This window comes from Manis javanica, chromosome 1 (assembly GCF_040802235.1).
Source record: "Manis javanica isolate MJ-LG chromosome 1, MJ_LKY, whole genome shotgun sequence".
Classification (NCBI taxonomy): domain Eukaryota; kingdom Metazoa; phylum Chordata; class Mammalia; order Pholidota; family Manidae; genus Manis; species Manis javanica.
In genome coordinates this window covers 182,783,437-182,810,060 of record NC_133156.1, presented here as the reverse complement: position 1 = coordinate 182,810,060, position 26,624 = coordinate 182,783,437, and the positions used below count along the sequence as shown (strand labels likewise).

Here is a 26,624-nt window from a genome sequence, read left to right as displayed (position 1 = left end):
CTATGTTTGTAATTTTCTTTAGTAAGTATTGGCTTTTGTAATTTTAAAATTAAACAATATATTGTTAATGAGCAACTTGTGGAAGATATTTTATAGGTGAGGAAAATTTAATGGAAACAACACCATAAGAGTGGTGGGAAGTAGTGTTCTTAAAATAGAAAGGAGTTGGTGATCACTAGAGATCTTTGGAAGTAGAGTAGGATATATATGTTTGATGGTAACTGGAGGCATTATGCTTAAGAAAACAGTAGGAGAGGTGAATGAGTACAAGTGAGTTATCTGCAGTTTCACATTATGTTAACAGAAAATTATTTGAATGGTTGTACAACTCTGTAAGTATACTAAAAACCATAGAATTGTACACTGAAATAGAGGTGAACTGTGTGATATATATAGTTCAGCAAAGCTGTTTTAAAAAAGCAGATTATTTGTAATGTTTAGAGGCAGACAATAAAATGGAATGCATATTTTAATATAAGAATCTTTTTAATATGACAATATATTGAAATAGGGGAAAACTGTGGAAATCTGGGAATGAATAATTCAAATTTGTACTTCATGTGAAATGCTGAAGTAGGTGTATAAAATACACAAATAGAAGATTCATACTCAGAAAGTATATTATTTTCTGCCCAGTTCTAATTAGAGTTGAATAGAATTATTAACTATTTGAAGATTTAACACTTTTTATATATCATATTGAAAAATACCAGATTTAATCATAAACATTTAAAACATTTATGAAATTAAAATTGAAGCAAAATGGAAATAAAAAATTTAAAATATTTGTATGAAGTAGGAAACAAGATTCATTCCCATTATGCTATAAAATATTAAAATATTAAAAGTTCAGTAAATAGGCATTAGAGATTTTAAGAAAGAATTACAATTATGAACAAATATGTAGAAGATTTCTACCTCATTAACTATCAAACATATGGAAGAATGTTCAGCCTCTTTACTTATCCAGTTCTGAAAATTAAAACCAAAATGGTATGGCACTACAGTTTTACACCTAGGAAAAGAAGAAGAAACTTGGTGACCATTATACATTTCTGTGGTTCTTTCATTTCTCATATTTCTCATATTTTATAATCATTAAATTTATTTACTTAAATATTCATTGAATGTCTGCTACCTGCTAGATACTGCTCTAGGTACTAAGGATACAGTGATGAGTAAGATAAATGTAATTTACTAGAATTATAATTCTCATATTTATCTCTTTACTATTGCCTTATGAGTTAAGTCATTTGTTATTTCTTTTACTAAGTTACTCAGTTCACTTAAATCTTTTGAACAAAAAGTAAAATAATACATTTATTTTTTCATTCTTGTAATTTTTATTTTAAAAGGCATTTATAGAAATAAATAGAAAATCTGCAGATTCCATGGTAAAATTTTATACCTGCTTCCCAATGTCAGTGGATGGAAATCAACTGTCAATAAGTATGGCTCCTGAAAACATGAATATAAAAGATGAGGTAAATAATAGACTATCATCATTTTTACTAGAATATTACTAAATTTTTTTAAACAGATTTATAGTAGTCTATTATGTTTTGTAGTTTTCTTCTTTGGGTTGCATGTTTTCTCTGCCCCTGAGAAAGTTTCTGTCTTTCCAGTCTCCCATCGGACTGTTTGAGAGTTACTTCCATATTGAGGGAATTCAATCCCTCATGTATTTGAATGGACAAAAATTTGAAAACTACTGTCTATAGGGAACTCTGTTCTTATCTCACTGTCATCCAAACTAGAATCCCAGAGGTTATCTTTACTTTTTTCTCTCTCATTTCTCACAACCAGTCTGTCAGTAGGTCTCATCTGTTTTAACTCCTAAGTATTTCTGTAGTTTGTTCCCTCTTCATTCTGTATACCATTGCTTCACCTCTTAAAAACTACTAAAGTACTTATTTATACCTTCTACCATCAGTTTTGTCTCCCTCAAAACCTTTCTCCACAAAATCATGTGACTGACATAAAATTAGAATCAATTCAAATTCAACTGATTTATAAGCCCTTCACTGTTTTAGTATAGCCTACAAACATTTACTGTTACCTGCTAAGAAATACTAGAATCTCTAGAGGAAGGTGGAAATGCATGTAATTTGAAAAAGCTTTCCACTGAGAATCATTCTAATGTGATATAACTGCGAGGATTGTTCTATATATGTCAGTAGTGTCAAAGAGAAAAAAATTTAAGAACCACAGTCTCATAAGATAAGGTTCCTCTCCTGTATATGGAAGTCTTCCACTAGCTAGCTTTTCCCTGCTTTGACATTCTTATTTCATGCTCCTCTTGGTCTCTTTATAATTCAGCAGTACCAAACTGCCATATATTCAATACCCTATGCTGTTTTTTTCACTACTTAAGTCTCTGTTCTTCCTCAGACCCTTCTTTGCTTAGTTAACTTTTTGTTTTATAATTTGAATTCTCTTATGTCTGCGAAATTAAGTCTTTTATTCCTTGTATGGGAATTTGAGTGTCCTCCCCTGAATGGCGCTACCTTATTAATCTTTTATGTACTCAAAGAAGTAGGAAGAATTAAGTTGTATGGGCAGGGTGGGACTTAGATAGCTTGTTTATAGGAAGAGGGAAAGATTTTGGAAGGAACAAAACTTTTCCTGACTCCCCATTTTATGAAATAGTGCTTACTGCTTATTCTTGTAAGTTATTATAAATCTTGACTGAATAAATACATGAATGAGCAAAAGCTTACACCTTCAACCTTTGTCTATTTTGCCTTTCTAGGAAGCTGTATTTATAGCGTTGATTAAAGAAAATGACCCAGAGGTGAGTTTGCATTTAAATGCTTCTATACACTTGTTTAATTGATAGAAACATTGGTTGCTTTATTTGTCACCTGAAAAAAACTGTTAATAGTAATTTTAAAATATTGAGGGTGATGGAGATGTCAGGTGGGTTTTCTCTTGGTTAAAAATAAGAAAGAGTCATGGTATCCCTGATGTGAAATATTTTTCAGATACTAGATCCATATTAAATGGCTTGGGTATATTAACTATTTTGGGTAAATAAAATATTGATAAAAGATTATATTTCCTGTTTTAGTATATTGTTTCACTGATTACTCATATCTAAAACTAAGAACTCACTGTCTTCACCTACAGTCGTTTTCTTATTCTTGGGGGAGGGTATCATCTGACCTCAGAAAAATTAAATTACTGCTATCTGTGTTTTTCAGTTTTATACTTCAGCTGTGTTTCTCTTTTTCTATGCTGCTTTCTTAAAATAAAACTACAGGCAGATATAGATAAAATTTATGATCGATTTGTACATCTTGATAACTTACCAGAAGATGGATTTCAGTGTGTCCTTTGTGTTGGACTTCAGTTTGGAAAAGTGGATCATCATCTATTCATGAGTAATAAACACAAGGTAACAAGGTCCCTCCTGTTTTAGTTGTATGTTCTGTAGAGAATACTTAACTCAACCCTATGTTCTTATGGTATGTAACTTTTAATTCAACATCTGAACCAAAGCACTTATAAACATTTTTCAGCCTCTTAGCAGAATTATGATACACCACAGTATTTTCTCCTGTGCTGTGATACAAGGAAGAGAGAATCTCTCTTAACAACTCCTAGTTTTAAGGGGGAATAAAACTTGCACAAAGGAAAAAGGTAATACGTGCAAAAAAATATTATCTTATGGGGACATTTAGACTCAAGTTCATCTAACCTTAATTACCTTTGTGACCTTGGCTAAATTGGTTTGCACTTCTAGTTCTTATTTGTAAAATGAAAGGGTGTTACAGATATTTTCTAAAGTCCTTCCTAGCCATAAAACACATAGAGAGTTAGGTCTCTTTAGTTACTTGGAAAGAAGTATAAAGTGATCATTCCTTCCTTCCATGATACAGCTTCTTTCCTAGAAAGAAACTGTTAACCTCTACATTTGCTGTGCCTTCTGAGTTTAGTATTTAATTCACATACATGTCTATTAAAATTAGATATAATTAGCCATTATTACCTAAAAAGGTAGGTTTCAGATCAAAGTTGATATTTGCTTTATAAAAAGTACCTAATTGACCAACAAGTCGATATTAATTTCTTTGACATGCTTCTAACTGATACATAGAGCATGGTTGATATTTTAGAAGTAGTGTGACATAGAATGGGAGATGACAGGATAGCATAAGGAATTTTGAATCTTTACTTCAAACCCCTTTAATTCTTTTTAAAATACTTACCATCCTTTTCAGTTTTGCATTGACTTTGCAGCATTTTAAGGATTGTTTTCTCTTGTTTACTTTGAAATGAGGATTAACCTTACCGTTATAATCTCATATTTGAAATCTAGAAGAAAAGTATATTCATACTTTAAAAATATTAAACATTTTATTGTGGTAAAATACATGTAACAAAGCATACCATTTTAATCATATTTAAATAGCATTAGGTACATTCACATTACTGTGCCATGATCAGCACTATCCATCTCCAAACTTTATGCATTTCCCAAACTGAAACTCCCTGTTCATTAAATAATAATTCCCCATCCCCCCTCTTCCTAGCCCCTGGCACCCACCATTTTACCTCTACTTGCTATCTATATGAATCTGACTTCTGTTAAGTACCTCATATAAGATGACATACAATGTCTGTCCTTTTGTGATTGGCTTACTTACTTAGCATAATGGCTTCCAGAATGTGTTGTGGCATATGTCAGAATTTTTTAAGGCTGAACTGTATGCATATACCACATTTTGTTTATCTATTCATCTGCTGGTCAGAACTTGGGTTGCTTCCACCTTTAGGCTGTTGTGAACAATACTGATATGAACATGGGTCTAAAAATATCTGAGTCCTGCTTTCAGTTTTTTGGGGCATATACCAAAAAGTGGAATTGCTGGATCATGGTAATTTTAATTTCAATTCTTTGAAGAACTAACTATTCATACTTTTTTTTTCCAAAGGCAATTCTTCAGTTGGATAGTCCTGAATCTGCTCAGTCAATGTACAGCTTTCTGAAACAAAATCCGCAGAACATAGGTGACCATGTATTGACCTGCACATTATCTCCAAAGATGGACTCATTAGAGGTAAGATTATTTTGTATCAACTTTTGTGCTCTTAGAAAATGAAGAAAATGTAAATGTCCTTCTTCCACAGCTAGAAGACATACTCTGAAGGTAATTTTGAGAATTATTCTTGGGCAATAGTCAAACCAGTTCTGAGTTTAGGTATTCCTTCTAAAAATTTGTTTTGCAATCATTATTTCAATTTCCTTGGCTTAATTTTGCCTAAATGAGAATAAATTGAGGTAATTTTGAAAAATGTATTCATTCTGATACTTATTATGGACATATATGTAGAGTGACTACTCCATATATGTAACATGATTCATCACCAGAATGTGGAGTCTTCTTGGAGCCCATTTTGGTTTCTTAAAGAAAGAAGCTTGTTTATTCTTTTATTTATTTAAATTTATTATAAACTCTTGTATAAGAAATAAGATTTTGCAGGATCAGCTTACAAATACGAAAACTGAATAGTCTCTCTTGGAAAGAATTAAATTCAAACTCAGATGTTCCCTTTTCTAATAGTTTCATTGCATCTCAATAGCAGGAGGTAAATAATAGGGCCTTCTGTTTGTTGTCTGCATGTTTTTTGTTTATCTGCCAGAATCTTGTACTAGCTCAGGAAAAAGAAAATGAAATGCTGCCATTTAAAAGCAAATTCAATAGAGCACCTGTAAGTAAATATATCATCATAGGTACTGATTTAGGTACAAATTTGAGTTCAATCTGATAATTTCAGAAAAAATTTTTCAAAGTTTCCAGTGTTTTTTCTCAACAGTGCATCGTATTTTTTAAATTGTTTTTTATATTTTTCAAGTTATTACTTTACAGTCCCAGATTCCAAGGCTTACAATGATACAAATGAAAATCATAAAAAACTGCTGCCTGAACTGATACTTTACTTCCCAAGCTCTTACTCGAACCTTACTCTTCCAGCTTATTAAATTGGAGAGCAGGCACATTTGGCTTATTATAAAAGACTTAGCTTCATCATTGATAAACTATCCTTGTAATCTTGAGCATGTCACATACTGTGCATTTTATCTGTTCAAGGAATGATAACTTGGATGGTAGACTAATTTGAAGGTATTATAATCGTCCAAATGAGAAGTAATAAAAGCCTAGACTAGATTATTAAATGGAAATAAATCCTGCCCCCAGATTTTTTAAATAACAGTTTTTAATTTACCATGTTTGTGAGTTAATTAGTATCCTTATATTACCCTCTCTTCAAATTCTACAGTTAACATTTTTGTTAACTGTAATGTTACTTCCAGAGATAGTACCATTATAACTTTTAGTTCTGTAACTATAGTTACCCTACATGTGAAACTTGAAGGCTTAATTCTAAGTAGTGAAAACTATTTGCATTTTTGTTATCTTGATTATGGAAATGTTTACTACAGAATTAAGTAGTAATGAGAATGGGCTTATAATATAAAGAAGGAAATACAGTGTGTGTCTATACCTTAGACTTTGTTACATTCCCACCATTTCTCAGGATGGTGTTGTGTTTGTTTCTGTCCACGTTTGGATGGCGGCTTTTCTGGGTGGTTCAGGAGCTGGTGGTGGTGGTGTTGAGAGGAGAAAACAAGGCTGTCTTCATGTCACTCATCTCACAAAACTTTAGAGCTATTCTTCTGCCTGTTCTAAATTTATGGCCATGTGCTTTGTGAAACAACTCTTTGATTTTCTTTTTTATTGCTTTTCAGAGTTACTTCCTTTATTTCTTGGATTCTGTATCTCCCAGTCTCTCAGATTGATTACTTTTCTGTTTGCTGGAATATATCATCAGATAATTTCCCCTGAAAGTATGTTTGGGCAGTAAACTTTCAAAATCCCTGCACATTTGAAAATGACTTACTTTGCTCTCACATATTTCATTGGTAGTTGGTCTAAGTGGAGAATTCTGTGCTCAAATTGTGTTTCCATTCATTGCTTTTCTTAATCAGTATTGTTAAGGGAAAGGCTGATTCCTGTCATACCTTTATGTACTCCATATTTTTCTCTCTGAAAGCTTTTAGTATTTATTCATTAATTCATTAAACAAATATTCATCTAATTATCTATACCAGCACTGTTTCAAATATTGGAATACATTGATAAATAGAGGAGTCAGTGTCCCAGTCCTCAAGGAGTTTATATTTTAGTGGGGGAGATGGACACAAATAGATATTAAATATGTATATATAATGTCAAGTGGTAGAAAGTGCCACGAAGTGCTGTGGAGACAAATCAAGATAAAAAGGTAGAGTCCTGGGTGAGGATGTCTATTTTAGAGTGGTCAGGACTAGCCCCTCTGCAGAAGAGTTATTTGGGAGGCCTGAAGGAAGAAAGAGAACAAGTTTTACAAATACGTCAAAGGAGAACAGGTTTTTAGACTGAGGAGCAAGAGTTAAGGCCTTTAGGATATATTTGATGATTCACGAACTCCAAGAAAGATCACTATGGTTAGTGCAGTAAACACAGGTTTATTTTGGTTTGGGACTTACCTCTTATATCCTGCTTAGCACACCCAGTGAATTTATAAAATGTAAAGATTAGTGTGCTCCTTTACCCGAGAAAAGTTGTCCTCTTATTACTTAATTCTTGGAGTATTTCTTCTCTTTAAATTTTAATGTTTTATCTTCCTAGAAATAACACCTGTACTAATTTTGTAGATGCTATATCCTCATGAACTTCTCTAGAAGAATTCTTAAGAGGATATTTAGAGTTGTTTTTAAAGCTCTTGAGGTCTCTGAAGTATCTTAAGCCAGTTTTGTATTCTTGTTCTCTCTTGTACATTTTTCTCTTAATTCATTTGTAAATAAAGAAAAGTTAACTAATACAGGTGTCTGGTATAGATATCTTTTATTGTTTGAGTTTTTGTTTTTCCACTAATAAGCTTCTCCTACGAATGGAAGGCTGCTTACACACATTGTGAATAGGGCTTATCAACTGCTCTTTAATTTCAGTTGTATACCATTACATTGTAGACTGGATACCCCATCAGATGCCCTAGTAAAGAAGGTCTTTACTCTGGAACTCCATCACACACACAAGGAATCCTCTGTAGACATATTAATTCAATTTCTTTAAAGTACAGTTCTTGGTTTGTAATTTGACAAAATTTAGAGAAACATAATTCTCAACTTGAAGCACACATGATTCTTACAAAAAAAGCCTTCAGCTAGTATATGTAAGCTCAAAAGGGCAAAGATTTTTTGCTGCTTTGTTTACTGATGTTTCCTAAGTTCCTGGGCCAGTGCTTGGTAAATTGTCACTGAATTTTAATTCCTTCTGTTTTGGGCCCCAGGACATTGCTTTCTTGGTGTTTAAAAGGATTGTGTTTAAAAGGATTATTGTTAAATTTTGTCCAGCACATTTAAGTCAATTAGTCTATTTTATAAACAGAAGTCTTTTTAAATAACCATTGTACAAGAAAGATGTTATTTCAGGTTGATTGCTTTTATTCCTACCAAAAGGTATTTCTAGGTTTTTAAAGTTGTTTTTATATGTATCAGCATTAAGGAAACTTGTTTTTCTCAATTCCTGTGTCTCAGCCTATGTAACCTGATTTAGGGCTCTTTAAATGAGAAAAAAATTCTAGAGCCTGATAGTTATGTGGACTTTTAAGGTGTGGTTTTTTTCAGCTTAGATTTTAAAAAGTGAAAATACTGCATTGAAGGGTTAAATATTTAAAATCTAGTAGAGTAGCCTCTAACAAAATGTGCAATTGTGTTACAGGCTGATGCTGAGAAAGACCCAGACCTAGGAAAAGAAAGGTATGTTGCTTTGAGTTTGCTGCATTTCTGTGTAGTCTTTAATTACTGAATTTTGTTTCTGTATTTTAGAATTTTGTTCAGTTGTTGCAAGAAGTTCATATCTTTCATGTTCATTTTATGTACATATGAGTCTTATGGTTGTTTCTTGTTTTTCTGGCTCTTCTTGAAGTTGGGTTGGTTGGTTAGTTGGTCTCTTTCAGGTACTTACTAATCACTTTTTTATTTTAGAAAAACAAAGTGTAAACAGTTTGAATTAAATATATAAATATGACTTCTCTGAAATGTTTTGCTAAGACTCTTGAACAACTCATCCCCGTTATCACTTATTATTAGATTTTTCTATTCCAAAATAGTAATACACAGTAGTAAAATTTTAAACTTTTTTATAGTATTTTAAAATTTCATTGACTTAACACCAAAAAAATAATACCCACTGTGTATTTTGATACTTTTGAAAACAACTGAAGTAGGAGAAGGAAATTTATAGAACAAAATAGTATGTGCCCTTTTTTTTTTAGAGGAAGACTTGTTTTTCAGAGTCTACTTAAAGTAGTGATTCACAACCTTGTTTTGACCACATATAGTACACCCTCTTCTTAATAACATTCTCATCCAGATCAACACTACTCTAATCACCACCTTTGCCTCAACAATTAATAGCTTCCCTTTTACTGCTCTTCATCAGGAATCATTAATTTATGATTCTCCTCCCTTTTTTATACTAAGTGATTTACCCTTATTTGTTAGAATTAATGTAGTAAGAGCTTATTAGTTTGAAAGAACAGTTTAGAAATCTTTAAATATGGAAAGTTTACTTATTTGATGTAATGGCTAATTTTAGATGGCTAAAAAACAGGATGTCTGGATTTTTCTTAGTAATTCTTGAAAGATGAGAGTACATTAAGGTATATTGTAACTTTGAGCAGTAGGTTTGCTGTGTTAGCACAAACTTAATTTTAAGTTGTACATCATCATACCAATTACATTCATATGCCTAAGAAGGAATACCAACAGCAGTGTTTGATATAAAAGCCCAGAAAGGGCTTAATAAGTGACAGTGCCACATGCTGTGGTATAGATAGACCTACAGTTTGGCCACAGTAACTCTGGCTGGTCAGTAACTAGGCTTTTCCAAAAATCTGTTTTATATATCTCATTTGATAAAGTTTATTTCAGGTCCGCAAGAATAGCTGTTTATGTTTTGGTCATTTTTTCTCACATTTTTTTGACTTTTAAAATAAAAAATATTTCTTAATAAATTTATAGATAGTTGTCTAATCTTATAAAATTAATTTCCAAAATTTGAGCATTGCTAACCTCTTAATTTCCATTTTCCTATCAGTTTTTCCTGATTTACATGACATTAGAGAAGAGATGTAAAATGTGGTCTGAATATTTCACATTTCTTTATTGGAGTAAACTGATGCTAAGAAAATACAGGTGCTTGGTGTGTGTTTTTTTTAACACTTGAGGGTGCTAACTCATTGTGAATATGACCCTTTTATTTATAATTGATGTGTAAAGTATTAAAATATATTTCCTATTTAAAGGAAATTTCATGTGGATATACTAATAACTTGATTATAATCTATATTTTGCCTGTTCTCATCCCACCCTCACCATGTAAACATGTATTTATTTATCATGTTATTAAGGCTCCAAATAAGGCTGCAAGTTGAAACTTCCGCCAGTTCATTAGTAATGTTTGGAAGTATCCCAGTGACCCTCTGTGGAATACATACTAATCTTCAGTATTGTTAAGTTGCAGTATAAAATTTCTCAGAAAGTGTATGGTATAGTATTAACCTTTTTTCTCATGTCCAGCTTTTATTGTATGCCTCTTCTGAAGGTACTGGAACCTTGTTGTTATGGTGGGGGGAGGATGAGAGCGGGACAGGGTGTGGGAAATTACCTGTACTCTGGACTTATTTTTTTTTTTATTAAGGTATCATTGAAATACAGTCTTATGAAGGCTTCACATGAGCAACATTGTAGTTACTACATTGATCCATATTATCAAGTCTCCCACACACACCCCATTGCAGTCACTGTCCATCAGTTTAGTAAGATGCTATAGAGTCACTACTTGTCTTTGTACTACACTGCCTTCCCCGTGACCCCCTACATTATGTGTGTTAATCATAAGGCCCTTTAATTCCCTTCTCCCTCCCTCCCCACCTAACCTCCCCAAGCCCTTGCCTTTGGTAACTGCAAGTCTCTTGGAGTCTGTGGGTCTGCTGCTGTTTTCTTCCTTTAGTTTTACTTTATTGTTATATTCCACAAATGAGTGAAATTTGGTACTTGTCTTCCTCTCCCTGACTTATTTCACTGAGCACAATACCCTCTAGCTGCATTCATGTATTTGCAAATGGTAGAATTTGTTTTCTTCCTATGACTAAATAATATTCCATTGTGTATATCGATCACCTCTTTATCTATTCATCTATTAATGGACACTTAGGTTGCTTTCATGTCTTGGCTATTGTAAATAGTGCTGCAGTAAACATAGGGGTGCATATGTCTTTTTGAATCTGGGGTCTTGTTTTCTTGGGTAAATTCCTAGGAGTGGAATTCCTGGGTCAAATGGTATTTCTATTTTTAGTTTTTTGAGGCACCTCCGTGTTGCTTTCCACAATGGTTGAACTAATTTGCATTCACACAAGCAGTGTAGGAGGGTTCCCCTTTCTCTGCATACTTGCCAGCATTATTGGATATGTCATTTATGAATATATTCTCCCATACTGTAGAATGCCTTTTTTTCTGCTGATGGTTTCCTTTGCTGTACAGAAGCTTTTTAGTTTGATGTAGTCCCATTTGTTCATTCTTTTTTCCCTTGTCCAAGGAGATGTGTTCAGGAAAAAGTTGCTCATGTTTATGTTCAATAGATTTTTTTTTTGGTATCATTAATCTACAATTACATGAGGAACATTATGTTTACTAGACTCCCCCCTTCACTAAGTCCCCCCCACATACCCCATTAGTCAGTCACTCCATCAGAATAGTAAGATACTGTAAAATCACTACTTGTCTTCTCTGTGTTGCACAGCCCTCCCAGTACCCCCTGCCCCCACATTATTATGTTCAATAGATTTTTGCCAATGTTTTCTTCTAAGAGTTTAGTGGTTTCATGACTTACATTCAGGTCTTTGATCCATTTCGAGTTTACTTTTGTGTATGAATTTAGTAATCCAGTTTCATTCTCTTACATGTTGCTGTCCAGTTTTGCCAACTCCAGTTGTTGAAGAGGCTGTCATTTTCCCATTGTTTTTTTGTAGCTCCTTTATTGTATATTAATTGGCCATGTATGTGTGGATTCATAACTGGGCTCTCTGTTCTTTCCCATTGATCTACGTGTCTGTTCTTGTTCCAGTACCAAATTGTCTTGATTACTGTGGCTTTGTAGTAAAGCTTGAAGTTGGGGAGCATAATCCCCCCAGCTTTGTTCTTCCTTCTCAGGATTGCTTTGGCTGTTCGGGGTCTTTTGTGGTTCCATATGAATTTTAGAACTATTTGTTCTAGTTTGTTGAAAAGTGCTGTCGGTATTTTGATAGGGATTGCATTGAATCTGTAGATTGCTTTAGGCAGGATGGACATTTTGACAATGTTAATTCTTCCTATCCATTGGCATGGGACATATTTTCATTTATTGGTGTCTTCTATAATTTCTCTCATGAGTGTCTTGCAGTTTTCAGGGTATAAGTCTTTCACCTCCTTGGCCAGGTTTATTCCTAGGTATTTTATTCTTTTTGATGCAATTGTAAATGGAATTGTTTTCCTGATTTCTTTCTGCTAGTTCATTGTTATTATATAGGAATGCAACAGATTTCTGTGTATTGATTTTGTATCCTGCAACTTTGTTGAATTCAGTTATTAATCCTAGTAGTTTTGGGGTAGATTCTTTAGGGTTTTTTATGTATGATGATCATGTCATCTACAGTGACAATTTAACTTCTTCCTTGCGTAACTGGATGCCTTTTATTTCTTTGTGTTGTCTGATTGTCTTGGCTAGGACCTCCAGTACTGTGTTGAATAAAAGTGGAGATAGTGGGCAGCCTTGTAAAATGAACCAGAGGACTAGATATTAATTTCTGGTAAATTTGTTTTATGAAAAAGCACTCTAATTTTAAAAAGACCAACACATAAGAACAAATACACAATTAAGCCATTTTTTCAAGTAGGCCCATGATCTCGGTTTGAACTGTGGAGCTTCATAGTGATTCATTTTGCATATGAGATAATAGCTTTTTTTGTACAAACTTTGAATATGGTAAAGGAGAAGGACCTGCTACATCTTAGAGCCAGGGATCAAAATCTCTGTTATTATCCTTCTAGCCCAATAGATTGGTATTTTTTTATAGGCCTAATTCATAAAGCCTTTAAGGGTTAATGTGCAATTCTGTAGTAAGGCAGAAATTTAATCTTCATTATTGAAAATGAGTCTGGTAATTTAAAAACAAAAGTTTATATTTTGAGAAGTAATATTTACATGACTGCTGTAAACTGAATGTCACAACTTTTTCTTTTTTTTGTCATATTTGTGCTTGACTACAAGTTTTATTTTGACTAGCCCTAAGAATTTGGAACACTTAAAACCAGGCATTGTTATTTTTTTAATGTAAGGGATGTGAATTATTTAAAATAAAAACCTTTAAACCCTCTCTGCATGCAAAAGGAAGCTTACATAAAGGAAGAGAATAAATATTGATTAAGTTCTGTGGTTACTGGCTTATTTATCTTAAATAAAATTCCTCAAACTCTGTCTTTACAAGTTCACATCAAGAGGTGTTGCTCTGATCTCTTAGAAAAGTTTTTGGAAGTTTAAAGATAACCATTTTAGGGGATTGATCAGTTTATTGGCTCAAATGATGAGACCCTGATGTGGTAACACTTAGTTTTCCCATACTTCTGAAATACCAACATCTCAGGACCCAGATACACACCATCTTGCATGAATTAAAGGATATATGGCCACCCTTTGAAAACATACCAAAGGGGATGTCCCATCCTCTTCTTCATTGAAAAGTAAGAGAGAAAAATCAGTGCTGCTTACTATGAAGTGTTGATATGGTGCCATCACTTGGTCACCCTCCAACCTGCTGCTTCTAATGTGATTAAGTGAATGTACTGGTTAGATTTTAATTTGTGTTGATAGCCTGCTGGACATTGGATATTTTTAGAAGCTAATGTTTTCCCTGTTACTCTTCAAGATAACCTCTGATCTATGGAGCATTAATATAAAAACAGTTTATTCTGTCTCTGTCTCAGTGAAAGTAGTTGAATTATAGAATCGCATAGTTTTGTTTACTTTGGATTTGGGAAGATCAGTTGCATATACCTGCCATGTTATCTTCTTCATTTCTTCTGAATAATTTTACTTAAAATTTTAAGTTATGTATTTAGATTTTAAATTAATATCTGTAACTGGGAAGATTTCTTTTCCTTCTCATAGTGTAGCTCAAGGCACATACTTTATAATAACACTGTTTATGTTACATTTATGTTTATGTTAAGGTGATAAGAGTAGTTTCATCTCTAAGTTTAAATCTCCAAGAGTATTTAAAAGATATTTCTAAAGAAAAGTTTCTTTTAAGTTTTATTAATAAATACAGTTCTTGGGAAATGAAAAGCAAATCTGTCTCACGTTTTTAAAAAGAGAGGTGATGTGGTTAAGAGTATGGCCTTTTCTCCCTTCCAGTTCCTGTTCCTGTTCCTTTTAGGTAAGGTTCACTTGTAAAAATTTAAGTTTCAGTGCATGGATCATTAGTTTTGTCGTAGAACTGTACACTTACTTTATTTCAGTTACCACGGTTGTGAAGACAGGAACTAGTAGTAATTTGAGATGTCTCAAATTTACATTCAATTTTGTAATGTCATGTGGAAACAACAGAAGGAAAAAGGCTGGTTATAACTTGCATGAGTAAAAGGATCATATCAGAGGTCATAATTTTACCATTATTTACTTTGAACTAAAAAGACATCTTCAGTTTTATATTATTTACATATTTCTGTCAAAACATCGTAACCATTTTAATGCTGATTGACTGGATTTACCAATGCTTAACTACCAATGCATCAGGAAGTCTTAACAATTGGCATCAACAGGATTACTTATAATGGTTGAATTCTCATCATAGTTTGATTTTTGTTTGTGTTTTTGTTTCTGTTCTTTTTTGTTTGTTTCCAAATACTTTCAGCCCTGACTTGAAAAACAGTCCAGTTGATGAAAGTGAGGTGCAAACAACAGCTGATAGTTCCTCTGTTAAACCTAGTGAGGTTGAAGAAGAAACTATTCCCAACATTCAAACAGAAACTTATGTAAAGCAAGAAGAGCCTTGTGAGGAAGAACCTGAAAAAGCACTGTGTGACTCTGAGTTTGCTATTGAAACATTGGAAGTGGAAACTGAAGGGGAGGAGGTCAAAGTGGAAATTCCTCTGGTAGCATCCACTCCAGCCAGTATTGAATTAGTCACGGAAAATGTAGAGGAGTCTGTTTTAAATCAGCAGGTATATACCATTGATTTTGAGAAGGAAGAGGCAGAAATTATTATCCCTGAAACAGAATTATCAACTTCTGATAGTGTATTTTTAGAAGAAAGGAACATCAAAGACATTTTAGAAGGATCTCCATCTGAAGCAGAAGATTTCTTTTCTGGGATTACACAGTCTATGATAGAAGCTGTAGCTGAAGTCGACAGACATGAAACTGTTTCAGAAATAGTATCATCTACTTGTGTTGTGGCCTTAGTGCCAGGAATTTCCCCTGGGGATGAGAAGGCAGTGAGCAAAAAAGGAATTTCTGAAAAAAGTAACATGGATGAAAAGAAGGAGAATGAATTTAATACTAAGGAAACCAGAATGCATCTGCAAATAGGAACAGAGAAGGGTGAAAGAAGTGATGCTAGGATGGTTGCAGAGAAGTTAGAAAAGATCGTGGCAGCAATGAGAGAAAAGCCTGCCGAAAATGCTGTGGCCAAGGCATACCCAAGTAAAGGAGTGGGTCAGGCCAGTAAGTCTGATGAAACTGGTAGAACTGGTATGCTGGCCGCATCAAATGCATGCAGCAGTAAATCAAGCACCAAGACTGGTATGGTGTCTTCTCCAAAGGCAAAAGCTACAGCTTCAAAATCTGAAAATCAGAAAAGGTTCCTAAAATCTGTACTCAGAGATCAAATAAATGCTGAAAGGAAACTTTCAGCTAAGGAATTGGGTCTACCTAAACCTACAAGTACCAGGTCCGTCTTTGCTGAAAGCAGCAGTAAATTCAAACCTACTCAGAGCGGTGTTACCAGAGGAGGCAGTGGAAGGATCTCAGCCCTGCAAGGCAAGGATTCTAAACTGGATTACAGGGATATTACAAAACAATCTCAGGAAACAGTGGCTAGACCTTCCATCATGAAACGGGATGACAGCAGCAATAAGGTGAGGAGGGTAGGAAGAATGGCTCAGTGTATCTTTGAAGTGATTAGCTCTGCTATTGTAGATATGGAGGAGATGTAGTCTTGTTTTAAACTTTTCGTCTCCTCCCCAACCACCCATTTCTTTCTTAATTCCATTGATTTAAGCCAGTAGATATTTAGGATGATAAGCTCAAGTTTATAATTTATTAACAGGTTTGAAGAGCATTATTTGGGTAAAATGTGGTCAGAAATATAACTGGCTTAAGAAATAGTCTACAGTGAATCTCCTGAGGTGATATAGCCCTCTGCTTCTGAGTGGGAAACTGTTTTCTCTTAAATTGAAACTTCCTATATCTACTTCCTGATTGCCCAACTTATTGCGGCTATATGGAAAAAAGACCAGTAAAACTTAATTTAACTACAACTTACAGAGATGCTGCCTATGCTTTTAAATAATTGTTTACTTAGTTTGTACCTGTTACATATGAACATAATTGAATATGTTTGGATGATGTTTGCTGTTTGAGTTCTTTCTTTTTTGTTGTTGTTTTTTTAAAGTACGTTAGTGACCTAGCTGTAAAGTCTGTTTTTCTGTATTTCTTACTTAATGTTTCAGACTTTGACTGGGCAAAACACTAAGAATCCTAAAAGCACTACTGGTAGAAGTTTTAAATCTAAAGAGGTAAGAAACAATCCACTAACACTAAGCTTTCCATTCCATCCCTCCATGGAAGAGCTCATCTACCTTAACTTGTGTCTCTTCTATAATAACTAGTTTGATAGAGAGCAAGGGACAGGAATGAGATGTTTTACTTTTTTGATCCTACCACCAGTTATCTTTTGACCTTGAGCTACGCTAAATAGTTTGTGTTCTTGGTGCCAGACAGAAAGCTACATAGGGATGGAAAGAGAATTAGAGTAGGAAAATACCTCCAATCTCATATTAACAGGAATAGGTTATAAAGGCAGAATAAAATCCTGTCTGTAAAGGAGGCTGGCATTTGACAAGAGCCCTCCTCATTTTGTGGAACTTGCAAATAGGTGATCCTTTTGGTATGGCCTAATTTAACCTAGCTGGATGGGCTCTAAGATTTACTTCCCTGATACTGAATTCTGCCAAGTAAATGTCTTCTATTGTATTTGGTTGTTTGGTATTTTAGGTTTCCACCATTCATAGAATATTTTTTCAGTCATTTTGCTTTTTACCCCTGGCAGAGGATGAATTTGATCCTATTTTATTGGGGCAAGGAAAAATGTTATGAGTTTTAAGAAGTAGAAATAAAGATTATGGTCAGTTCCATTGATTTAATAAGTTGATAATACAATTGCTTGCAGATTACCCCCCACCCCCTAAAATTCCAAGATTACTGGGTATATATTCTAATGTCATTATTACATGTACTAGTAATGATCATAGCTAGCAAACTAAATGTATGGGGGCCCTGATGAAATTTATTTTCTTTAGTATTGGCACCATTTTTCAAGTTACAGATAATAGTTTTTTTCAAGTGCAATTATATTTGACATTTTTCGATGCACTTATATTTGGCGCTAAGTCTTAGTAACAGTTTTTCCATATAACGATCAAAATACAGACTATATTGCAATTATAGTGTTGAGTATTTTTAAATATGTAGTATGCACATAAATTATTCAATGGAATAATTGGATAGTTAGCTGTTGGCTGTTTATTTTCTACCTGCATTTGAGCTGCTTTTAGTAGTCCATTAAGTTTCCTAGATAGCTTGTTAGATATTATTTAACATGGGACAGTAAATTTATTTGATAAATGGTTTAAAGGTATAGTATTTCTTTGTTTCATATTCCAAAATTCATTCATCATGTAGGAAATAATTGTAATCTTATTTAATAAGTAAAGGTGGAAACTGATAGTTAGGATTTTACCTTTGCAATAGTTTACTTTGTGAATTACAGTAATTCATTGTGGGGCTTAAAAAATAACTAAATTTAGCCTTTGGGAATCTTCTCTGCACTGAAATTCTCAAAAATAATACTTCATGCATGTGCACTTAGTGGGACTGTTTGGAACGTAGCCAGTTATTTCAGTAGTTTTTCACAATTTCCCGATTTTTTTTTACCTTTCCGACAGGAACCATTATTTCCATTTGATTTGGATGAATTTGTTACTGTGGATGAGGTTATAGAAGAAGTGAATCCTTTTCAAGCCAAGCAGAACCCGCTAAAGGGTAAAAGGAAAGACGCTTTCAAAAACACCCCTTCTTCTGAATTTAACTTAAAGAAGAAGAAGGGGAAAACTTCTGCCCCTCATGTTGTTGAGGGGGAATTGTCTTTTGTAACATTGGATGAGATTGGGGAAGAGGAAGATACAGCTGCTCATCTAGCACAAACTCTAGTCACTGTGGATGAAGTAATTGATGAAGAAGAAATAAATATGGAAGAAATGGTAAAAAATTCAAATTCACTCCTTACATTAGATGAGTTAATTGAGCAAGATGATTACATTTCCCACAGTGAACCTGAAGATGTAACAGTACTGTCCGTGGCTGAAGAACAAGATCTTCTTAAACAGGAACGCTTGGTAACTGTGGATGAAATTGGAGAAGTAGAAGAGCTACCTTTAAATGACTCAGCAGACATAAGTTTTGCTACTTTACATACTAAAGGAGATGAGGGAAATAATGGAAGAGATTCCATTGGATTCATTTCTTCTCAGATGCCTGAAGACCCTTCTACTTTAGTTACTGTAGATGAAATACAAGATGACAACAGTGATTTACATTTAGTGACTTTGGATGAAGTAACTGAAGAGGATGAAGACTCTCTGGCAGATTTCAACAACCTTAAAGAAGAGCTTAATTTTGTTACTGTTGATGAAGTTGGAGAGGAGGAAGATGGAGACAATGATTTTAAAGTTGAGTTAGCACAAAGCAAAAGTGACCATCCCTCAGATAAAAGAGGGGATAGAAAAAAGAGAGCTGTGGACACAAAGAAGATGAAACTTGAAGCCTTTTCCTACTCTGGTCTAGTAGATGAGAATGTTATGGAAGAAGATCTGAAAACCATGATTGAAAGACATTTAGCAGGTAGATACTTAGAAGTGGTAGTTTTCCTGTTTTTAAGAGGGGATTGCATTTTAAATGTTAAAAATATATATTGCAGTAGTACTAATAATTTCATCTTGTATTGATGCAAGCAGCTAACGGATATGGCCAGTGATATTTTCCAAAGAATGTGTACAAGTTTCACACTTCTCTTTGTAACAGAACAGACTTTGTCCCAATATATTACACCCCAAGAAAGGATAACAAAACGAGAAAAGAAGCTAGAGCGTCCACATTAGAACTGGAATGAAAATGTATATTTGTATTATTGGGAAAACACAGTTTTTGATAAGTAGAAGGATGTTTTATACCAAAAACCTCCCAGTTTTTGCCTAGACTTAGCACTTAGAAAAATACATGAAGGTTCCATTTCACTTTTAAGTAATATTTTGATGGTATAGGATAATAGGTCAGCTCACTTCCAGTCCTTGAGGAAGATTGGAAGATGAAAATAATTTCTAATAAGAAAAACTTGGAAGATTTAACCAAACTAAGAACAAAAAATATTAGGAAGGTCCTACAGTTTTATAGAACAAAACAGAAAAATACTTATAGTCTCCTTGGGAAAAGCAGTAGGAAGTTGTAGTTTGGAACAAGATATGGGAAAATACAAGGAGAATGTTTAGACTAATGCTGTATTTTTAAAATAGAATTCTCTTTGTATTAGAAATGAGTTTCCTTCCTGATTTTGAGTATTGTTTACAAAAAGGTGTTAAAGTTGTTATTCAGAGTTAAAAGCAATTTAAATACTGTTACTGTAGCAATAAATTAGGCATTTTCTTTAAAGTTAAAATGCCAACCAAGAGAATAAGAATTGGGAAAATGCTACCATCGGAAAAAGCTGTTGTGACAGAACTGGCGAAAGGAGAAGAGGCCTTTGAAATTACTGAAGGTAAAGCAGTATTGATGGAAGAGGGGAGGAGAGTAACACAGCCCAAGGTGGTAATTGAAGTTCCAATATCTACCATCTAAGAAGAAAAGTACAAAAACAGTGAAATAGAGTAGGGGTGGATGGGGAAAGCAGCTTATAATGACTAGGTCTGGATAAAGATTTTTATCTTTGTAGTTAGAGAGATAATGGAACATAACAGAATGGGATACTAGAACAGTAAGTTATCCTGTTAAAATAGAATGTGACAAATTTGTGGAAATGATCCATGAAAGGTTATTGTGATCATGTTGTAGCATCAAGTAGAACTAACTAGCTCTTATTTGTGGACCAGATCCCTTGTTTTGTGGGTGCTGTGAAGCAGTTGACCAGTGAATTAAACGATGTTTTAATAATGTTAATAAATTTATGTTGAAACAAATAGGAAACAGTGTCTAGTAAGGGAGAGTACTTGAATCACTCAACAAATATTTGTCATTCTGTCTGTTATAGTCACAGCAAAATTCTAAAAAGGGTAGGAAAATAAAAGCACACAGTTCCAGATCTCAAGTTTATTGATTCAGAGAGGTAATGCAAAAAAATCAACTGCCAGTATGGCTTAAAAAGCACTGTAAGAGTGTCTCTGTTCCATTCTCTTTGTAGCACCTTCCACAATTGCTCTCTTGCTTTTCTGTCCTCTCTTTTCTAAGGTAAAAACTACCAGCTGTGGTTCACTCAAGTTCATTGAATCTGATCTTAGTTGGACCCTCAGTACTGGCTTCACAGTATATTATAGGCATCCTTCCTTTTCTTCTTCTAACCAGGAGTAGCATAAGCCCTCTTCCCCGTTCTGCATCACCTAGCCTATTCCTCACTAGGTAACCTTTCATTTCTATTTACAAGGGCAAATATAGGATCTCCTCTGCCTTGTGTTGTATTTTACCTACCAGGGCTCCTCACCCATAAAAGACAGCCAACTCTTTCCCATTTAAAACACCATGCCTTTAACATTGGAGTCCTTCTAGGTCCCATCTCCTTCCTTCCAGAGCAAAACATCTAGAAAGAACCACCCATTTTCACTTCTTCATCTGCCATTGAACTGGATATATTTCAGCTTCTTGCTAAAACACCTTCCTGAAAAGATTCTTTGGTTTGATAACAGAACCCCCAATTGGATTGTTGTCAAGCTTGTTTTTTTAAGTTCATTTTCCTTTTTAAGATAGTGTTATTTGACTTTTTTCCATCATTTGCTATTGATCATGCCTACTTTCTTGAAGACAGTGGCCTTCCTGTGGCCTAGTGAGTAGTCTTTTTTCTCTGTATTCTTTATAATCTCTCCTTGATACCAAGCCATAGTGGGTTAGCTGACTGACAAATGGCCCCTAGAGTGATTTCATAAGGTCTCCCCCCCAGGATTTCTTTTGTGATATGACAACCAGCTACCAGCTTGCTGAGAGCTGCCTCATCTCAAGTGAAGAATAGAGGCAGTATGGCTCAACAAAAAGAACAGGCTGAAGAAATAGTCACAAATATAATTCTGAACTTAAAATATTTATTTTAATATATTAAAATTATTATATAATTTATATTATAAGATAAATGTGCCTTTGGAGTAATGGGAGCATATGTGTTTGAGAAAATTTATTAGTTTGGTGAGAGAATAGACTTTTGTAGGAAGAGATTAGAGGCTGTTTTAACTGTCAAGAAAAGGGAGACAGCCTTTTTAAATGGACCTCTGATGACTTGTAAAATGTAAATTTCACGGTTTCTGTCCATCCCCTCAGATTTGGCAGAAAGTAGTTGCATGGAGAAAGCAATGAACTTGAAGTCTTGGTTCTAGCCTCTTGTCACAGCTGTGCAGCCTTAGCCATACCAGTTTCCTACCTCTCTCCATGTTGCTTTCTCTGTGAAGAAATGGGGGTGGGTGGTTTGACTTGCCTACCTCACAAGGGATAAAGGCTAAATGAGTAATGCATACCTGAAAGGGATTTGTCAAGTACTATATATACCACTGCAAGGTATTTACAGCATTGAGGCAGGCAACCAGATTTCTTAGAAACAGTTTCCATTTTTCTCTTCCTCCAGGATTATATTACAGAGAGTCTGCTAACATTGAATGTTTCTTATATGTTATTAACTTTGCTGGGCTTTTTAATGTTTGTAATTTCACTTGTTTTTCTGTCTAAAAAGGGCCTTGGTCCATCAGTTTAGGCTCAGTTTTTCTTGGTTGGAAAGGTTTCAGTAGAGAGCATCAGAATTTTCTTTACCCTGTAATCCAACTCTTCCCACAAGCCCAGCACTTTGCATACACAAGCCAACTCTTGCCAGTAATTAAAGAAATTAAACTTCTTCCATTCGCCTATAAATTCTTTCTGGACGATGTATAAAATAGTCTGTTGGCTTTAGTTCTATATCCTTAAATCCATTTAATAAGATTGAACAGATGTACCCGTTTGTTTCTTATATCAAAGAATCTTAAGAGTGGTCAGTTGGGTTTACTAAGGAAGGTTTACTTAGGTGAACCGTAAATTAATCTTTGGAGGCAGGGATTATCTGATGTTAGCCTCACAAAGTCTATAAATGTATTTTGAATAACTTTCTCTTGAAAAATTTAATGACTTTAGTTGATGAAGAGTCTGGATTAAAGGAGTCAGAACCTGAACGAAAACGAAAGAAAATTGAGGATTCTTCTTTAGGGAAATCAGTGGCACCTGATGTCCCTGAAGGTGAAGTAAAAATGACATTGTTTCCTTATACATATAAATTAAAATTCAGTACCAAAATAAGTGTTCTGTTGTTAAGATGAGTAATGGAGTAACCTTGCTTTGATCATTTTAGAGTGGAAATTAGCAAGTTTTGCACCATTGGCAATTCTGACGAGTTTATTTATGCTGTGTTTTTACCTGGCAAGGATATTTTTATTGCGTTCTTGAGGTCTGGGACATATCTTTCCTTTTATTACTGGTACTTTATTTGCTGCTCTGGTAAGAATTGAGTTACACTTGATAGGCAGAAATTCTAGTTAGGTAGAACATGGTGAAAAGCTTAGCTAGCAAACTTTTGTTCGGGAGGGCTGAGATGAGCTGAAGAACACCTTATTTGTTTACCCTTTATATTCCTCAAGCAGTTTGCCATTGTTCTGCCTCTTCTTCCTATTTTAACAGGGGATTCTTGTAAATAGGTTTATTTCATATACTCCAGCAGATTATTTTCCAGTGAATTGCTGTTCTGAAGGAATTCCCTGGCATTCCTGGAGGCCCTGTAACAAATATTACACAATTTGTTAAAAAATAAAGACCTCGTTTTTATGAATTAAAAGCTAATTGCTCTTGATCCCTAGATATGTAGCAATGTCTATTACATTTGTATAAACATAGTAACAGATACATTATCATTAATTTTCCTCCCTTCTTTTCTCCCTCCGCTCTTCCTGTCCTCTAGGTTTAGACTTTCTTGTACCGAAGGCTGGATTCTTTTGTCCAATTTGTTCCCTTTTCTATTCAGGTGAAAAAGCAATGACAAATCACTGCAAGAGTACACGTCATAAGCAAAATACAGAGGTAAATTTTTTTGATTCTTAATTCCTCATAAACTCTACAGGTGGTGGTGGTATAATAAAGTACTTAAGTGTCCACCCAAAATGTACATTCTTTCCCTTCGGGAGAACTTTTGAGGGTTTATGCCAGTTTATTCTAATAAGTCCAAAACCTATTCCTCTCCTCTACTGTACCCTGCCAGGAACTTCAAGTCTTTATTCCTTTTCTTCTGGTAGCTTTTATCCAGTGGATTCTACAGATCAGTAGTCCCATGTGATACTCCATTAAAGTGTGGTGGGAAGCGATACTCTGATGCCCTCCTAAAGAGTCATGAACATATATAGCATATTAAAGTTTCTGAATGATTTAGTCAGAAAGAATTCACTCAACTTTATTTAACCAATTTCCTAAACTGGTGTAGTCATATCCCTTTCTCCTTTTTAAGTTGTATATGTCTTTGAGAAATGCTACTCTAGAAAGTCATCATTACCCATAGTTGAAGAAATGGGGCTGATTGTTTCTGAATGAGAGTTATTACGTACATTTTCTATATTGAATGTGTGGCACAGATACTCATCTAACATTTTATTGAGCTGTTATTTGCTGAGTTTATTTAATTCCCCCATAAACCTTATGGAGGTAGATGCTATCATACAGGGATTATCTAAATCCAAGTACCTAATCCCAAGGTCACATACCTGTTTATTGTCAGATCTAGGATTTTAAACAAGCTCTTTTTTTCTAGGCCTTAACATTTTGCTATGCTGCCTGTGCTCTTAATTTATCATGTCATTTTCCATTTAAAATCTTCTACTAAAAGTAAAAATTCCACATTATACTTGGAATTATATCGTAACTTCTTGTGGATCTGTAAGGTCCTACATGATCTGATTCTGTTCTGCTTCTCTGATCTCACAGCTTTTCTAGCTGTTTTTGTTTTACTTTTCATACATGAAAAGTCCCTTTGCTGCCTTTGCATCTTTATGTTGCTGTTACTTTGCCTCTCCCAGTCCCACTGGTTTTCTCATTTTCATGTCTTGATCAAGTATCAGCTTCCCACAAAGGCCTTTGCCTAAGAAAGACTGGAATACTCACTCCCACTCCCAAAAAGGGTCAACTTCTGTCAGTTACCTTATTGTATTTTCTTCCCTTTATAGTGCTTAACACCACCCAAAAATATTTACTTATTTTATTGTTTCTCTTCCCCCACTAGAATGTAAGTTCCCTGAGGTAAAGGGCCTTACCTATCTTAATTGACCACTGAATCCCCAAGCAGAGTGCCTGGTATATCATAAATATCAGATGACTGATGAATGGAAGGAAGGAATGTTAATGAAAGGCACTAGTTTCTAATCTGTAGGATCAGGTTCTTTTAAATTGTAAATACAGTGAAATACAGTAGATATTTTTGTATACACAGCAAAACAACATCTAATAAATATTTCATATTGCAATTGCTTTTAACAGAAGTTCATGGCCAAGCAAAGAAAAGAAAAGGAACAGAATGAGGCTGAAGAAAGAAGCTCTAGGTGATTGGGGGGAAGGGGAGAGAATTCATTAGTAATTCATTTAGGGTCCAGTTGATTTGTGTATTTTTGTTATCACTTAATTTGTAATTTTTGTTTCAGAAGCAAATACTCATGTTGTACAAATTTCTGATTGCACTTGATGTAGAGTGACTGATGGGGAAAGTATGATGAGTTTGATTTTTATATCAAATCAGCAGGCATGGAGAAATACCTTTTAGAAGTGTTAAAATAAATGTTCCTACTGTATATTTAAAATACAATTTTGTGTTTGTGGCTGACTTATTAAAGACTTGCTTGCCTCTGATTGCAGGTGGGGTTCTTCTGTACAACTGCTATTATTTGGGGGTTCTTCATGTAATACTAGAAGTCATACTATGACAGTGTTTTTGCTTTGTTTCATCCATTGATGGACAGGTCAAAGATTTCTTAAAACTCTCAATTTTTCTGCATAAGATAAGATTGCAGCATGTTTGACCCAGGTAGCTCTGAGTATAAGTTTGCTTGATTTTTTTAATGTGTTGGAAAGATTGTATTTTTCTGTTTCTGGTTAACATCTGTTTCTGCCAGGACCCATTAAGGTAGGTTCTAGCAAGTCATTTAGTATTAGTTGGAAACTACAAAGGAAAAGCAGCCTTCCTGTAAGCCATAGACTTACTTTTTAAACCATTTGGCTTATTATTTAATGTGCTTATAAAAAGTTATAAAGGTATAAAAAAAATTCAGTGGATCCTTGGGTGTTGGACACAACCCTGTACTGTAAATTTTTAGATTAGGTCACTGTTCGGACATAGCCTGCTGACTTTGAATTGTTTTAGTATCTGATTCCTTACTGTACTACATGAGAGTGAACCAATTGATAATAGAGGGTGCATGGAGGAAACAAAAAACAACTATTTTTTAGATCTCTTAAATCCCATTTACAGCACAAGAGTTAACCTCAGAGTCATCAAGAATGGAGTGAAGAAAAACTAGCAGTTTTTTATTATTCATCAAACTCACTATACACTCAGTTGAGACTTAGTCACAGCACAAGCAAAGTGACAAAATACTACATGCCACAGACTAAGGAATGTCCTTGGAAGGGAGGTGGTTTACGAATGGCAAGAGTGAGTTGTAATTATTTAAAACCATATGTGTGAATGAGGTAATAAGAGGGAGAAGACTTATTAAAAGTTGGAGAATAAGGTGCCAGCAAACTAAAACATCAGTCAGAGTAAATAATCTTACCTTTAAAGAAAAAACAAAGAAGTTAATGGTTAGCTTCTTTAATCTTGTACAGATAAGCCTTGGAGTTTTAATCTTGAGAATTTAAGTGTGAAACTTATTTCCTTCAAATTAGTTGTCTAGAATTTTAGAGTCTAAATTAGAATAAGAGGAACTGGTTAAGTATAAATCACTGCTAAAG

At 34.2% G+C, this 26,624-nt stretch overlaps 1 protein-coding gene across 7 annotated transcripts in view; it reads left to right on the top strand.

The window, feature by feature from the left end:
• The window catches only part of ZNF638 (zinc finger protein 638), a 136,662-nt gene extending 111,183 nt beyond the window's left edge, over positions 1-25,479 (top strand). For 4 of the 7 annotated variants that reach the window (XM_073211653.1, XM_073211663.1, XM_073211660.1 and 1 more), the window contains 12 exons: positions 1,356-1,484; positions 2,753-2,794; positions 3,263-3,397; positions 4,938-5,063; positions 8,769-8,806; positions 15,001-16,225; positions 16,820-16,885; positions 18,314-19,268; positions 20,074-20,178; positions 22,779-22,880; positions 23,596-23,714; positions 25,158-25,479. In XM_073211653.1, the coding sequence (XP_073067754.1) occupies positions 1,356-1,484; positions 2,753-2,794; positions 3,263-3,397; positions 4,938-5,063; positions 8,769-8,806; positions 15,001-16,225; positions 16,820-16,885; positions 18,314-19,268; positions 20,074-20,178; positions 22,779-22,880; positions 23,596-23,714; positions 25,158-25,223 (3,108 nt within the window). In that variant the 3' untranslated portion in view covers positions 25,224-25,479. The remainder of the gene's footprint in view (positions 1-1,355; positions 1,485-2,752; positions 2,795-3,262; positions 3,398-4,937; positions 5,064-8,768; positions 8,807-15,000; positions 16,226-16,819; positions 16,886-18,313; positions 19,269-20,073; positions 20,179-22,778; positions 22,881-23,595; positions 23,715-25,157) is intronic. The other 3 variants (XM_017668639.3, XM_073211658.1, XM_073211656.1) reach the window with 3 other exon arrangements.
• The last annotated feature ends 1,145 nt before the right edge of the window (positions 25,480-26,624 follow it).